The sequence below is a fragment of the Bos indicus x Bos taurus genome, chromosome 16 (assembly GCF_003369695.1).
Source record: "Bos indicus x Bos taurus breed Angus x Brahman F1 hybrid chromosome 16, Bos_hybrid_MaternalHap_v2.0, whole genome shotgun sequence".
In the NCBI taxonomy this organism is placed as follows: Eukaryota; Metazoa; Chordata; class Mammalia; order Artiodactyla; family Bovidae; genus Bos; species Bos indicus x Bos taurus.
Genome location: NC_040091.1, coordinates 53,919,109 through 53,936,523, shown reverse-complemented (window position 1 = coordinate 53,936,523; position 17,415 = coordinate 53,919,109). Strand labels below are relative to the sequence as shown.

Below are 17,415 nucleotides of genomic sequence, written 5' to 3'. Positions count from 1 at the left end.
GAAACAGTTCTTCTTGTTAATAAAAGACATCTAACTATTGGAAATGCTATTTCTTGACATTTAAAGTTTTTACTTTATGCACAAATTGCATTGCTTTTAAAAGGTATCTCCTTAATCCTTCCCAGTAAAGTTAACTTTGGAAACTGAGGACTGAAGCTGTGTTCCACATGAACTTCTTGCCCCATAATTTGGGCTGAACATGATACTTTAAAGGTTTTCACCCAAGAGAAAGGGAGTCAACTTGTTCAGTCTCCTGATACAAAGGTGCAAGAGGGACCTGCAGTAAGCAAACAATGGAAGGAAATGGAGGAGCTATTGGTTGCCTTTCTGTCTTCTTGGTACTTGTGAGATTCTCGCTCTAGTGCCCGAAGAGGCAGAGCTATGGCTTAGTGCCACCAAATCTAGCCTGGAAGCCTGACAAACTGAGTTTCTTCCTTTCTGGTTCATCGTTTCCACGGTGATGACTTTGCCTCTGATTTGATTTCCCTGAAGAATGGGGAGAGAGACCACTCTTTGGGTATGACTGACCTGAGAAGGATGCTTTGTTCCCTTGCATTTTCACAGGATTCCATTAAGAGAAGAGTCAGGATGAGTGCTCACAACCCACCCAGACTTGTGAACTTGGCAGCAATGAGCCTGTTGAGAGATGAGGCCTTGGCCATCTGGTCTTTGGAGTATCTGCCCATGGAGCTCTACCCAACACTATTCATGGCCGCCTTCTCTCTCAGACGCAGTGAGACCATGATGGCCATGGTGCAAACCTGGCCCTTTGCCCGCCTGCCTCTAGGGGGGCTGATGAAGAAGCCTCACCAAGAAACCTTAGAAGCAGTGCTGGATGGACTTGATGTCCTGCTGGCCCAGAAGGTTCAGCCCAGGTGAGTCTGATCCAGGTAGCCTGGCAGGGTCTTGGGTGTCCTGGAAGGGACTGTTGGTGTCAGGGAGAGTGACCAAAGGGCAGACCAGAGACTTCTGAAAAAGCTCAGAAGCCTTGAGCACTGCTGAGATCACATTGGGAAATACCTTGCAAAAGTGTACTAGGAAGGACGGAAGACGAAAAGGACTGGAGGAAAGTGAGCAAGAGAGGAAAGAGAAAAGACAGAAGGTGATATCAGGAATGTGAAGTCAAAGCAAAGATGGGAAGTTAGAATGTTGCCTAAATTCTGAGGCTGTAGTTTCATTCAGTGTACATTTTAAAGACTCTCACCCGATCTTCTGTTTCCCCATAGGAAGTGCAAACTGCGGGTGCTGGACTTGAGAAATACTGGCCAGGACTTCTGGAACATGTGGTCTGGAGACAAGTACCATGTGACCTCAAGTTCACTTATGGCATCAGTGGCTAAGGACATGCCAAGGACAAAGCACTCCTTGGCTCCCTTGGAGATGTACGTAGATCTTTGTCTCAAGGAAAATACCTGGGGCAAATGTATCACCTACCTCTTCACGTGGGTGGAGCAGCGGAAAGGCTCCATACACTTGTGCTGTAAGAAGATGAAGATTGTTTCAAGGTCCAGGGAAACTATTAAGAAAGTTTTCCGAATAGTGAAGCTGGACTGTATCCAGGAGGTGGACTTGAATTTCACCCAGAAGCTGTCCTCCCTGGCCAAGTTTGCTCCTCTCCTGGGCAAGATGAGAAATGTTCAGAAACTCCTTCTCTCCCCCATTCATGGGTCTGCTGCTGAGGAACAGGACCATCAGGCTCTTCTGCAATTTACTTCTCAGATCCTCAGACTGCAGTACCTCCGCTATCTCCGTATGGAAGGTCCATCTTTCCTTGAAGGCCGCCTGAACCAGATGCTCAGGTGAGGGGACCAGCCCTGGTTGAACAACAGTGAACACAATAGTAAAGTATCAAGCTCATTGTCTCATTTGGTGCTGTACTGTGAAGTGTGGTAGCACATAAGTGGAGCAATCAAGATGTGAGAAAGCTGGTATAGAAGTTCTGGAAAGAGACATCAGGTTAGGAAGCTACAAATTAGGAGGCATAGGTGTAGTGCGGGCATGTATGTGATTTCTTCTTTGGGAAGAGATATCTCTGTTCGATGACAGGTTATGAAGATGGCATTGACAAGGAAAAACCTAGATCAAGCTAAAAGAACCTTGAAAGCTCTTTTTCCTCATCTATCAAGCAGAGTACAACATACTCCACTTCCTTAGGAGGATGAATGAAGATAATGGAATGCACTAGAATATGCTCAGTAGAGAGCCTGAGACAGAGTCTCCATCAAGTGTGGACACTACTTGATTTTAGTACTGGGAGATGAGATAAACATGTTTTAATTCAGATCCCTTCAGTCCATGCTTGGGTTCCAAATGCCTAAATCTCTGGCCGGGTGAGGCACTTGGAAGATGTGTAGAAACAGTAAGACCCCACACCATGCCCTGGGGTTGCCAATCTTCAGCGACTCCCATCTGGGCATCATCTACATACCTTCTATCCTGTTCACTCTCCTTTTGTCTCTGCTTCATTACTATCATCTACAGAATCATGCATTTCCTGTATATTATTTAGTTACATTATATGCAACCCAAGACCATCTTTACAGATTGGGACTTTAAAAGTAATGAAGCAGAGACAAAAGGAGAGTGAACAATGATAGAAAGTTTGTAGATGATGCCCGGATGAGAGTTGCTGAAGTCTGGCAGCCCCAGGGCATGGTGTGGGGTCTTATTGTTTACACACATCCTCCAAGTGCCTCACCTGGCCAGAGATACAGGCATCTGGAGCCCAAGCATGGACTGAAGGGATCTGAATTAAAACATGTTTATCTCATCTCCCAGTACTAAAATTAAGTAGCGTCCACACTTGGAGACTCTGTCTCAGGCTCTCTACTGAGCATATTCTAGTGCATTCCATTATCTTCATTCATCTTCCTAAGGAAGTGGAGTATGTTGTACTCTGCTTGATAGATGAGGAAAAAAGAGCTTTCAAGGTTCTTTTTTTTTTTTCAAGATTCTTTTAGCTTGATCTAGTCACACATGAAAATTGCAGGACTCAGCCTGGAATGAGTCTGGGCATTCTGGATATTGAATTTTATCACATGGTAACAACAACTTGGTTTCAGGCCAGTCATTTACCTCTCAAGTGGAGGTCACTTATCACTCTGGTTTCCCAGAACTAATTACTTGTTTTTTATCTTTTTCCTCCAGATGCCTGAAGATCCCCTTGTACAACATCTCAATAACCAACTGCCTGCTTACAGAATTAGACTTGACCCATCTGTCCCAGAGTCCGAAAATCTGTCAGCTAAAGGGCCTGAATCTGAGTGGTGTTACCCTGACCAACTTTTGTCCCAAGCTCATCCAAGGCCTGCTAGAGAAAGTTGCGGATACTCTTGAAGAGCTGAACTTAAACCTGTGTGGGATCACGGACTCCCTCCTCACGGCTCTTGTGCCTGCCCTAAGCTGCTGCTCCCAGCTCAGGGTCTTCAGCATATGTGGAAACCTCATCTCCATGGCTGTCCTGCAGAGTCTCCTGCGTCATACTGATGGGTTGTCTGCTTTACGTCTAGAGTTTTATCCTGCCCCTCGGGAGAGTTACAGCTCTCTGGGTATTCTTAACCAGGAGAGACTTGCCCAACTAAAAGCTGAGCTTTGGCAGCTCCTTACAGACTTAGGACATCCCAGGAAGATTTGGATTAGCCCCAGCCCCTGTCCTCACTGTGGTGAGGACGTGTGTGATCATCTGAGTCCCAATGCATAATACTGTAATACCTTGCCTAGCTGGTTGCCTCTATCAGAAGCTTTCTTCTGGACACTTGGAAACTGAAATCTAGTAGATAGGTATATTATGAAGGGAAAATACACCCATGATTTCTGATACCAGCTCAGTGTCATTGAGAAAAGCAAACGTGACCCAGCAAGGGTGCAGGATTCTAGAAGCATATGTTGACTTGGGGAGTTTGGGATTTATTTAGAGACATGTTTATGGAGTCAAATATGAACCTAAGTTTCTGGAGGTTCAGTTTGAGACACACATGTTTGAGTTATTTCTGTATGCACAATTGTAGAAATGATCAGAAATAAAGAGACCTTCAGTGTAAATGAATAAATGCTGACCATGATATTATTCTGATTTCTGTGTTTACATCTCATGGATCTCTAGTTACTGATGGTGGTGAAGGAAGCACTTTGTTGACCATGATCTGAAACTCCATCATTCCCTAGTTATATTTTCCCTTTCACTTTCTTTACTTAGTTCTGTGGGTTAATACAAACAACAAAGGAAACATATTCAGTGGTCCTCAACAACACATCTCTGTCATAGGTGGGAACTGATAATGCATGTTCCTATGAGAAAAATTCTAAAATCATACAGGCATGAAACATGGTTTTATTACATTTATACTACATTTCAGAAGTATATCTTTTGAATGCTAGTTCATGTCAATAAAAGTTTCATTTTATTTCCATAACACTTATTGGTCTTCCTTATTGAGGAAGATTAGTATAGCATGTTTTGACATTAGCATATCAGGTTGTATAATAAAATAGCTGTAATACACAACATATAACTTATACTTATCCATCTGTTTCCGCAGCTCCCCACTATCTGCTTCAATCAGCTGCAGATCCATTATAACATATTTATTAAAATTCTCTGGATCTCCTGTTTTACTAGTCTATTATGATGCAGAAAATATTTCCCCTTGTTCCCTCTTCTCATATCTAGAGTTGCACTATTATATTCTCTATATGGTTGTAGATACAATTGATGGCCTTAAGATATTTAGCTATGTCTGAAGCCAGGGTTTCCATTGGGTATTGCAGGAGACACTAATTTTATACACTAGATGGGCTATAAGATATATAGCTCATTACATTTATAAATTCATTAGTGTAATGTGAGGAGATGTAACACAGTGAGGAGAGACACAAGACATAAATAAATTGAAAACAAGTTAGGGCAAATTAAAGAATGACTAGTAAAATGAGTCGTCGTCTGGTGGCAGTAATTCATCAAGTTCACAGAGGAGCCTGCTGGAGAAGCCAAATTCTGCAGGAATCAGGTAGAAAGAAAAAGATAAATGCTTCATCTTCGTTTACAAAGGCATAGGTTATGAATTTGTTGCAGGTAAAAAGAAAAGTTTTGTGGAAAGCAAAGTTTATTATTAGCATGTGTAAGTACCATTGAGCTGAAGTTGGCAGCATAAATAATGCTTTCCAAACCAGTTTTTGATTTGTTCATTTATTTTAAAATAAGGTACAAAGGTTAGTTATTACATGGATGCATTTTTCTCCACTTTCTTTTTTTTTTTTTTAAATATATGTCCCAAAGTGGCTTTTAATAAAAGTTCTCTAGGGGTGGGAGGTAGGTTCAAGAGGGAGGGAATATATGTATGTTTATGGCTGATTCATGTTGCTGTACAGAAACCAGCACAACATTGTAAAGAAATTATTCTAACATACAGGGTTATCATTATAACCCTGTATGTGAGACAGCAAAAGAGACACAGAGGTATAGAACAGTCTTTTGGACTCTGTGGGAGAGGGAGAGGGTGGGATGATTTGGGAGAATGGCATTGAAACATGTATAATATCATATAAGAAACGAATCACCAGTCCAGGTTCGATGCAGAATACAGGATGCTTGGGCTGCTGCACTGGCATAACCCAGAGGGATGGTATGGGGAGAGAGGTGGGAGGGGGGTTCAGGGTGGGGAACACGTGTACACCCATGGCAGATTCATGTTGATGTATGGCAAAACCAATACAATATTGTAAAGTAATTAGCCTCCAATTAAAATAAATAAATTTAAATTTAAAAAATTAAGAAAAGAAAATGCAGAAACACCAAAAAAAAAAAGAAATTATTCTCCAAATTAAAATACAATTTTAAAAGAAAGTGAGATCATATTCTTTGCAGCTAATGGAATCTTGAAACAATATCATTTGTACAAAAGTAAAATGCATATTCTCAAAAGTAAATTAAAATTTAAAAAATTCTCTAAAGTTTTCCAATTTAGAATTTTCTCCAATTTAAGGATTTATTGATGAGTAGCATTTTAATAACAATTTACACCGATAAAGATGCAACAGGCATTCCACAAGACAGTGCAAATGATGTACCCTTCATAAGCTCTAGAAAGCTCCCTCCCACAAAATGGTCTAAGAAGGTAAAAAGTCCTTTTTATACAAGTTGGTGAAACAAAGACTGAGGTGACAAAGGTCTTTGAAAGTTGGCACAGCCAAAAGGCTGCTCAGAATCCCAGTCTATTTGACTGATTGTCAGATGTGCAACATATGTGTACCTTCCTAACGGCAGTGAGCAAGATATCAATAGTCAGGGGAAATAAACCACCTAAGATCAGGTAGAACAATTACATCTCAAAGAAATAGGAAGATAAATGCAAGTTACTCCTAAAAGGACTTCTGTTTCTTTAAGGTTAGAATTCTGGAAAAAGTATTTTATCAAGTTGGCTTTTCCTAACTGTGTGTGCAAAACTATCAAATTTGAAATGTCAAAAGAACTCCATTTGGCCCACTATTGTCATGGGGCTGAATAAAATTTGCCTTCAGACTTAAAGCTGTGTCTGTCTATAATTTTCTTTGGCACAACTTCCACAACTGATGACTACTCAGGCAGGAAAGGTTCTGAATATCCCTCAGATTCCCACATACCTGAGAATGACCAACTTGGAGTCCGGCCACTGTTGGAGTTTCTCATATTAGCCCACGAGTTTTCTTCAGAGAATTCTTTTCTGGTTGATTGATTCCTATTTTTGGCTGTGCTAGGTCTTCACTGCTGCGTGGGCTTTCCCTAGTTGTGGCGAACAGGGCCTGCTCTTAGTTGTGCTGATTGGGCTTCTCACTGTGGGGACTACTCTTGTTTAGGAGCACAGGCTCTAGGGTGCACAGGTTTAAGTTGTTGTTGCCCATGGGCTCAGGAGTTGGAACTCAAAGGCTCCAGAGTTCAGATTCAGTAGCTGTTGCCCTGTGGCAGGCCAGATCTTCCTGGGCCAGGGATTGAACCAGTATCCCTGCATTGTAAGATTATTCTTAACCACTGGACCACCACAGAAGCCCCAAGTTGTTTTTTTTTTTTAATTATTGAAGCATAGTTAAATAAGATTGTTGTGTTTAATTTTTACTGTAGAGCTTCTTCAGAGTGTCTTCACTTTGGTGGCCACAGGTGTATAAGAATTGTTCAAGTATCAAATAACGGGTGGGTGAGATGCATGGAAAATTCTTATAGAATAAATGGTCTCCCTTTATGCATGACCTTAAATTTCAAAGAAATCTTTATATGATGTATCCCAAAGTAGGAGTCACCCCTGAATGTGGTAGAACATTAAACACCAATAAGAACTTATGTATTTAGTGTAGAAAAGTTGTTGTTATTTATGAAGAGAAAACAAGAATTTTATTTCTGTGCCTAAGGTGTCACCTTGATCAGAATCTGTGTGGAACTTAGCTAGGTCTGAGGAAACAGTAGTGATCTAAATATACTTGAAAAGCGTCCTTTGAAATTATGGTTTATTTGACTTCTAAGACCCCTGAAATATGGCTGGGAAAATTTGTCATCTGCAAAGTGTCCTCAGTGAGAAAAGAAAACGAAACTTAAAGAAAACCTTTCCTGGTAGCACTTACCTTTGGATGACAGGGTTATTTGGGACCGAGCCAGCTTTATATCTTCTCTGGCTCCAAGTTCCCAAAGAGCCCAAAGTGCAGGAGTAGCAGCAGCAAGTTGTCCAATTTACCTCTGAGTTTCTCAAGCTGCGACATCTCCAGTATCTCTATCTGGACTCTCCTTCCTTGAAGGCTGCCTGGACCAGATGCTCAGTGAGTGTGGACCGCTGGCTGGGTAACAGCGAACACATCACTGGCATGCCAGGTACACAGGGTCCCTAGCTGCTTTCTCCTGAGCTGTGGTATCACCTCACCTCTGAAATTAAGGTAGAAGAACAAGCAGGGACACCATACTAGGTTTTCCCTCATAGCCCAGTAGGTAAAGAGTCAGCCTGCAATGCAGGAGACCTAGGTTTAATCCCTGGGTCGGGAAGATCCCCTGGAAAAGGAAATGGCAACCCACTCCAGTATTCTTACCTGGAGAATCCCATGGACAGAGGAGCCTGGCAGGTTACAGTCCATGGGGTTGCAAGAGTCGGACACGACTTAGCAACTAAACCACTGCCATATTAGAAAGCTAAGGATGGGGTGGTTTTGATCCAGTGAGGGTGGACATGAGTTCTTCCTTAAGAAGGGAAATCTTATGTCAGATGACTTAGGAAAACAGGTAAGTGAAGAAAGCATTAAAGAAGGGAAATCACCTCAGACCTGAGCAATTTTAAGAGAATTTCTTGGAAATTTCCTGGTTGTCCATGGTTAGGACTCTATTCTTTCAAGGCTCAATGTCCAGGTTTGATCCCTCACGGGGGAAGTAAGATTGCATAAACTTCATATGTGGTACAGCCAGAAAAAAAAAGAAAAAGTGAGGGAGAGAGACAGAGAGAAGAGCTCTGTGCTCACAAGGTTTCTGAACACAATGGACTTATTTCAAATTACTAGTCCCTAAAATGTTGTCTTTTGCTCCAGGTAAGTTAGTTAATATTTAAGAAATGCATGATTCTAAGAGGATGGAATTAGAGCAGAAGCCAGAGATCATACAGAACTGCAGATGGTTTACAGGTGATGTGGAGATGGAATGTCAGGCTAAAATTAGACTGGTCATTCTGGGTACTGACCTTCAGAAGGCTGTTAGTATGACTTTGACTTTGGGCCAATCACCTATCTGACAACTTTAGCTCAGCTGCCTTCCTGGTTTCTCAGATCTAATTGCTGGTTCTCTCCCCAGATGCCTGAGGACCCCCTTGGACCACTTGGCAATAACTAAGTGCTGGCTTACAGAATCAGACCTGACCCATCTGTCCCAGCACCCAAACATTCATCAGCTCAAAGGCCTGGATCTGAGTGGTGTCACCATGATCAACTTTAGTATTGAGATCCTCCACGTTCTTCCGGAGCAAGTTGCAGCCACCCTCTAGGAACTGAACTTAGAGCAGTGTGGGATCACAGAGTCCCAACTTGAGTCCATCCTGCCTGTTCTGAGCTGCTGTTCCCAGCTCAGGACCTTCAGTCTGTGTGGGAATGTTCTCTCTATGGCCATAATGGAGAAACTGCTGAGTCACACCGCTGGGCTGATCAACTAAAGTGAGGAGTTTTATCCTGCCTCTCAGGAGAGTTACAGCCCTCATGGAGCCCTCCACCTGTGCTGACTGGCCCAGCTTTGGGATAAACTCATTGAGATTATGCGGGATTTAGGATTTCCAAGGGCCATCTGGCTTAGCTCCTGCCCAATGTCTTCTCTGGGGCAATAAAACATTCTATTCTGAGGAGCACTTTCTGTACCACTGTTATACATCTGCCTAGTTGGATACATCTGTCAAAGCTTTCCTCTGGGCATTTGGAAACTAAAATCTAGGCAATAGATGCATCATGAAAGGAAACCAATCCATGATTTCAGACATCAGCTCAATGTGAATGGGAAATGGAAAGCTGATACAGCGGAGGTGCAGGATTGCAAGGTGAAATGTAGGCTCTGGGATGTGACAGAACTTTTGGGAATATGTGTTTATACAATCAAATATGAACCTCAGTTTCTGGAGCTGGATACAGGTTTGAGACCCACATGGTAAAATTTTCCCTGGGTAGATATTTGTAAAGCAATTGTTAGAAATAGAGACCCTCATTGAAAACTGACTGCTGCCTTCCATGATCTATTACTCTCTTTTTCAGTTTATACCTCAGCAATCTCCAGTTAGTGATTTTTAAAAAAGGCACTGAGTTGTATATGATCCAAAACCTTACCATTCCTGCACATTCTTTATTCTGTCTGGAGGGTCTCTTACCTCTCTGCTTATTTCTTTCGTTGTTCATAAGTTAATAGACAAAATGGAGCATACTCAGTATGGCGGTCAGCAAGTGAAGTGAAAGTCATTCAGTTGTGTCTAACTCTTTGTGACCCCATGGACTATAAAGTCCATGGAATTCCCCAGGCCAGAATACTGGAGTGGGTAGCCTTTCCCTTCTCCAGGGGATCTTCCCAACCCAGAGATTGAACCCAGGTCTCCTGCATTGTACGTGGATTCTTTACCAGCTGAGCCACCAGGGAAGCCCAAGAATACTGGAGTGGGTAGCCTATCCCTTCTCCAGCAGATCTTCACTCTGTAAGAATCGGACCAGGGTCTCCTGCATTGCAGGTGGATTCTTTACCATCTGAGCTACGAGGGAAGTCCAGCAAGCCAAATGCTAAATTCTGAAATTTGAAGCTGATAAAGGGGTTATTTACAAGGCAATCATGAGGAAACATGAGAAGTCTGAGCCCTATCACTTCAAAGGCAGGTGAGTAGGGATATTTATGGGTGCAGAGTGTAAGGAGCTCAAAGGGACAGGGCAAGGTGATTGAAGGCAGGAAAAAAGGTGAGGAAATCACAGCTTTGTGCAGGTGCATCTGAGTTACATGCTTTTTTATGGAATACTTGTTCAGAAGATGGTGGCATTAGTGTGATCTGTGGATGGAGTTTTTGACTTTCTTCTGAAAAAAAAAAAATCATCTACTGTACATTTATGCAGGCCCACTTGAAAGTTCTATGGTTTTGACTGGTTTGAACTGGGAAAGCCTAGATCCATGATCTGAAAAAAACAAAACTCAAAGAATTATTGCTCTATAGTTTCCTGTATGTCAGACGAGTTATCTAAAGAGGTGGAGGAAGAAGTCTTGTAATGTACTGTCCAAGCTAGGGAATGCTTGCAGGGTAGGCAATTTACTTGAACAATGAAAGGGAGCTTGACAGGTGCGGCGGGATACCTTTTGTTGTTGTAGTTCTGTCACTAAGTCATGTCTGACTCTTTGTGACCCCATGGACTGCAGCATGAGAACTCCCTCTCTCCTCCACTGTCTCCTGGAATTGGTTCACATTCATGTGAGCCAATGATGATGCTATCCACCTATCCCATCCTCTACCACCCCCTTCTCCTTTTACTTTCAATCTTTCCCAGCATCAGGCTCTTTTCCAGTGTGTTGGCTTTTGCTTCAGGTGGCCAAAGTTTGGAGTTTCAGCTTCAGCGACAGTAGTTCCAATGAATATTCAGGGTTGATTTCCTTTTGGATTGACTGGTTTGATCTCCTTGCAGTTCGAGAGACTCTTAAGAGTCTTCTCCAGCACCACAGTCTGAAATCATCAATTCTTTGGAGCTCAGCTTTATTTATGGTCCAGCTCTCACATCCATACATGACTACTGGAAAAACAATAGTTTTGATTATATGGACCTTTGTCAGAAAAGCGGTGTCTCTGCTTTTTAATGTATTATGTTTTGCTATAGCTTTCCTTAAGGGAGCAGGTCATTAAGATCTTTTTTGTACAGTTCTTCCATGTATTCTTTCCATCTCTCCTTGATCTCTTCAGTGTCTACTAGACTTTTACCGCTTCTGTCCTTTATTGTGCCCATTTTAGGTGAAATATTCCCTTGATATTTCTGATTTTCCCAAAGAGATATCTAGTCTTTCCCCTTCCGTTGTTTCCCTCTATTTTTATGCACTGTTCATTGAAGAAGACCTTCTTATCTCTCTTTGCTGTTCTTTGGAATTCTGCATTCAGTTGGATTTATCTCTTCCTTTCTCCCTAGCCTTTCACTTCTCTTCTTTCTTCAGCTATTTGTAAAGCTTCCTCAGATAAACACTTTGCCTTCTTGCTTTTCTATTTCTTTGGTATGATTTGTTCACTGCCTCCTGTACAATATGGACCTCTGTCCATAGATCTTCAGGCACACTGTTTACTACATCTAATCCCTTGAATCTATTCATCACCTGCACTGCATATCTATAGGGGATTTGATTTAAATCATACCTGGCTGACCTAATGGTTTTCCCTGCTTTCTTTAGTTTAAGCCAGAATTTTGCTATGAGAAGTTGAAGATCTGAGCCACAGTCAGCTCCAGGTTTTGTCTTTGCTGATTGTATACAGCTTTGCTATCTTTGGCTACGTAGAATGTAATCAATTTGATTTTGGTATTGAGCATTTGGTGATGTCCATGTGTAAAGTCATCTCGTGTTGTTGAAAAAGGGTGTTTGCTATGACCAGTGCATTCTCTTGGCAGAATTCAGTTAACCTTTGCCCTGCTTCATTTTGTTCTCCGTGGCCAAACTTTCCTGTTACTACAGGTATCTCTTGACTTCCTACTTTTGCATTCCAATCCCCAATGAAGAATAGAATATCTTTTTTTTTTTTTTTTTTTTTTGGTGTTAGTTCTAGGTCTTCTAGATCTTCACAGAACTGATCACCTTCAGCTTCTTTGGCATCAGTGGTAGAGGCATACATGTGAATTACTGTGATATTGAATGGCTCGCCTTGGAAATGAACAGAGATCATTCTATTATTTTTGAGGTTCACCCAAATATTGCATTTTGGACTCTTCTGTTGGTTATGAGGGCTACTGCATTTCTTCTATGGGATTTTTGCCCACAGTAGTAGATATGCTGCTACTGCTGCTAAGTCACTTCAGTCGTGTCCGACTCTGTGCGACCCCATAGATGGCAGCCCACCAGGCTCCCCCATCCCTGGGATTCTCCAGGCAAGAACACTGGAGTGGGTTGCCATTTCCTTCTCCAATGCATGAAAGTGAAAAGTGAAAAGTGAAAGTGAAGTCGCTCAGTCATGTCCGACTCCTAGCGACCCCATGGACTGCAGCCTACCAGACTCCTCTGTCCACAGGATTTTCCAGGCAAGAGTACTGGAGTGGGGTGCCATTGCCTTTTCCGGTAGTAGATACAATGGTCATCTGAATTAAATTCACTCATTCCCATCCATTTTAGTTGTCTGATTCCTAAGATGCCTATATTTATTCTTATCATCTCCTGCTTGACCACTTCCAATTTACCTTGTTTCATGGACCTAACTAACATTCTAGGTTCCTATGCAATATTGTTCTTTGCAGCATCAGATTTTATTTTCATCACCAGACATATCCACAACTGAAGGTCATTTCTGCTTTGGCTCAGACCCTTCATTCTTTCTGAGGGTATTAGTAGTTGTCCTTCTCTCTTCCCCAGTAGCAAATTTGACACCTTCTGACCTGGGGGACTCATCTTCGGCGTCATATCTTTTTGTCTTTTTATACAGTTCATGAGGTTCTCATGGCAAGTATCCTGGGGTGGTTTGCCACTCCCTCCTCCAGTGGATCACATTTTGTCAGAACTCTTCACTGTGACCTGTCCATCTTGGGTGGCCCTGTATGGCATGACTCATAGCTTCATGAGTTATGCAAGCCCCTTTGCCATGACAAGAAGTGATCTGTGAAGAGGTTGAACAGCTGCCACGTTGAGGACAAGGTTATTTGCAACTGACCCACGTTAGTTTCTCCCCTGGCTCCAAGTTTCCAAAGAGACAACAGTGTCCACCCTCAGTGGCCCTCAGACTTGGAAATGTCTGAGTTCCCAGGGCTGGGTACCTCACTCTCCACTCACACTCTCAGATTTAGTGTTTTTAAGCCAATTTGCTGAGCTGATCCCATCATTCTGGAAAGTAAAGAGCTTAAAGATTAACAATATCTCCTCTTTGTTACTCCCTTTAAATTTCTAGTCTCCATTCAGAGAAAAAATTTTAATCTTGATCCTACCTAATAGGAAAAAAAAAATTTCACACTGTTTGGGTCATTCACTGGGTACTTTTAGATATACTCAGCTGCATTCTCCTCAGCTGCCATCCTTACTTGTCACCGTGATTATGAGCTGAGAGAAGCCATAATCTTCTTCCTTCAGAGAAGCCATGACTTTAAGCCAACCGTATCCCCAATTGCTTTTCTCTTGCTCCTTGATTGGTTCATGATCTGCTATGTTGCCCACATAACAGGTGGCAACTTGATACAAGGACTTGTTTATATTCAGATTTTAAGGAGAAAGAAACCATTGTCTTTAGGAAGTTGTTCTAATTCTGGGACATTTTGGTTATTTTGATCTGTCAAAAATCCCCAATAATAATGCTTTTAGTTTTATTTATTTATTTTTATTATTAGTCTCCTTAAGGAAGATACTAAACTCCTCCTGTCTCACACCTAGGGCTACGGAGTGCTCCTATTAGGAAAACTCAATCAGTGTTTGTAGAGCAAATCCAGGAATGATTCCTTGACTGTCATGCCCTCTACCCACACTTTCTCTTTTTTGAATGAATATGTGATTCTGTCAATTCATCTGAGTAAAGACAAAGATACAACCATGATTAACCTGATAGTCTAGAATACAATTAGGTATGACTTTCTGATTGGAAGGTAGTAGTTGAAAAGATGGAAAATGTGATTAGAAAGGTCTAGAAAGGTCTTTGTTACCAAGGAAGAGATTCAGAATTTTCTTGCTCTGTGGTCACTGCCTGGGTTCTCCAACAGAACAGAGGTCTGCATATCCTGCCAGCCACAGCAGAGCTGGTAAGATAACAGTTTCAGTTAAGGACATCGAGCTTTCCCCTGTGGTAACCTGGTCTTGAATGATGGCATGGAGTTAGGCATGGCAGGGAGATTTTCCTTTTTCTTCCTTTTCAGTGAATAGATTTAAGGTTTTGGTTTTGCCTCTAAGTGTAGCTTTGCTATTAACAGCAAACATCTTGATCTGTAATTTGATGTGTATCATTTTAAAACACTTTAACCTACCAGAGTTACTTTTTAATAAAAAATATCTATTTGGAATTTTATTTCCTGACATTTAAAAAAATTAGTTTGAGAACAAATAGCATTCATTTTGGTGGTATCTCCTTAAGCTTTCCCAGCCAGGTTGCTTGTGGGAACTGAGGATGGAGGCCCTGTTGGTTCACATGACCCTCCTATTCCCACAGATTAGGGGTCTAAGTATAGTCTGAGAGTTTTTCCCCAAAATAGATTGTTTTACACTCATAGTACCCACTTCCAAGTAAGGCATGATTAAACAAAGATGTGGAAAAAAATGAACAGGGTAGTGGTTGATGTTTCCATATCCATGATACTTGCAAGATATTACTTATGGTGCCAGAATCGGTGAACCTAAGTTATTGTGCCAAAAGAGCCCAGAATATAATTTGTGTAAACAAAGGCTCTTCCACCACTGCCAGAGCAATGACTATGGCCCTGATTTGCTTCCTCTAAAGGTTGAGGAGAAGGTCATACACATGAAGGTCATACTCAGCCTGAGAAGGATGACTTATTCCCTGCAAATATTCATAGGATTCTTTTTAGAGCAGAGTCAGCACGAGTGTCTGGAATGCTCTCAGACTCCTGGACCTGGCAGCAATGAGCCTGCTGAGGGACGAGGCCTCAGCCATCTCCACTTTGGAGTATCTGCCCACAGAGCTCTTCTCACCACTGTTTATTTCAACCTCCTTTGGAGACACAGTGAGACCTTGAAGGCCATGGTGCAAGCCTGGCCCTATGTCTGCCTGCCTTTGCGGGAGGAGGGGTGTGATGCAGATGTTTCACTAGGGAACCTACAAGCAGTGTTGGATGGGCTTGGCTTCCTGCTTGCCCAGAAGGATCGCCCCAGGTGAGTCTGATCCAAGTATCCTGGTAAGGTCCTAGACATCCTGAAGAGACAGCTGGTGTCATAAGAGTGGCTGGCCAAGGGATGGACCAGAGGTTTCTGAAGATGCCAAAGAAGAAGCTCAGAGGCCTTGGCTATTGCTCAGTTCACTTTGAGAAATGCTTTCCAACAGTGCAGGAGTGCCTAAAATGCAAGAGAACATGCAAGTACATGTCCCAGCCTTCTCCCAGGGATGCCTAAGGGCACTGGAAGTAGAAAGCCAGAGAAAACGGAAGGGCAAAAGGAGATGGAGGAAGGTGAGGCAGAGAGAGAAGAAGAGGGCCAAGCAGCAGGTGATGTTAGGAATGTGAAATAAAAGCACACATGGGAAGTCTGAGTGTTGCCTAAAATTCTGAGACTGTGATTTCATTCTATGTGAATCTTAAAGCATTACACCCCATCTGCTGTTTCCCCACAGGAGGTGCAAACTAGAGAAGGGCCTTGGATGAGGAGGAAGTATAGTGGAAAGGCTTGTTCTGTCTGTATCATTGGGATTTTTACAATGAGAATATCACCCTGTCTTCCTTGGGCATAACCAACAAAAGCATGGAAAACAAAAAAGTTGTCCCTAATTACTGAATCAAACCTGCTTGCTCACCACAATGCAGTGAAGCTAATATACTAACATGGGGATGGCAGAGAAAAGTGCAGAATTTATTACAGGCACTGAACAAAGAACAGGGACAACCACTTGCTCAAAAGGGCAAAATTTCCGGATGACTTTCAGGAAAAGACTTTTGAATACAGAGTGAGGGAGAGTGCTGTGGGGAGCAGCTCCAAGGCAATCTTCTGATTAGTTGGTGATGATGTAATTGGAAGCCAACTTCATCAGCCTTCTTCTTCCAATTGGTCTATGGTCTACTCGCTTCTGGTCAGCATGCTGTTAACTTCTTCCACCTGGTGGGAGTTTCAGTGTCTACAAACAGCTCAAGAACATGGCTCAGATATTATCTGTAGCCCTTGAAGAGGTTTTCAAGATCCTTGAATTTGATTAATGGCTAAACTATTATTATTGTCTGTTGCTTGTTTCCCCCTGTTTCCCCATTTTCTTATATTTTCTGTTTATATTTATTCTTTGGAACTTGAGGAAGACCTAGAAGCCTAAAGGTTCTCTACAAACAAGAGGCAGGAGGAGAACTTGGTGGGGGATCAGCTCCAGGAATGCCCCATAGGGTCTGTCCTGTTACAGGTTCATAGGAGCCTAAAGCTTCTCTACAAACAAGAGGCAGGAGGAGTACTTGGTGGAGGATCAGTCCAGGAATGCCTCATAGGGTCCTGTCTGGTTACAGACACATATCAGTTTACATGGTGCAATGTGTTGACCACAAGTGTTATTTCTTCCATATCCAACTTATTTGTGTTATTGATAGCCAGCTAAAGTTGACATTCCCCAGATTTGCATTTCAGTCCAAAATAACATTTCACTATAAACTGACTTTAAAGATTTTCAGGAAGTTATAAACTTTTACTGCTCATCAGGCTTGCTGTTCATTTGTGGGACCACAGAGTGTAGTGGCAAACCAAGGAAGCAATTAAGATGTCTTTCTGTAGGTGAATGAATAAATAATGTCTGGTTTATTCAGGTAACATGAGACATAAAAAGACATTGAAATAACTTACATGTGGCAAGGAGGGAAAAAGTAGGAAAAGACCCATTTAATTAGTGCCTTACTATATGCCAGGTTGGTAGCCAAGCTCTCAAGTGCTTCATCTCATTGAATCCTAGAAAATCCCAGGATCTAGGTTTGTATCATTGTCTTCCTTTACACACACACACACACACACACACACACACACACACGCACACCAGAAAAACTGAGCTCTTGCCTAAGATCCCCCATTCCTATATCCGCCCCCCACACCTCGAATCAGCAACACCAGTC

The 17,415-nt window shown here is 42.2% G+C and overlaps 1 protein-coding gene across 1 annotated transcript; it reads left to right on the top strand.

The window, feature by feature from the left end:
• The first annotated feature begins 630 nt into the window (after positions 1-630).
• Positions 631-8,981, top strand: LOC113906237 (PRAME family member 8-like). Its single transcript, XM_027564126.1, has 5 exons — positions 631-875; positions 1,227-1,799; positions 3,148-3,548; positions 7,759-7,801; positions 8,792-8,981. The coding sequence occupies exons 1-5, from the start codon at positions 631-633 to the stop codon at positions 8,979-8,981; spliced, it is 1,452 nt and encodes a 483-aa protein (XP_027419927.1).
• Positions 8,982-17,415: the final 8,434 nt, after the last annotated feature.

Excerpts from the sequence above, each read along its gene's own strand:
- LOC113906237 (XM_027564126.1), top strand. The coding sequence starts at position 631 with ATGAGCCTGTTGAGAGATGAGGCCTTGGCCATCTGGTCTTTGGAGTAT. Across the intron at positions 876-1,226 it reads GCCCAGAAGGTTCAGCCCAG|GAAGTGCAAACTGCGGGTGC; the intron begins GTGAGTCTGATC and ends GTTTCCCCATAG. Across the intron at positions 7,802-8,791 it reads GAGTGTGGACCGCTGGCTGG|ATGCCTGAGGACCCCCTTGG; the intron begins GTAACAGCGAAC and ends TTCTCTCCCCAG.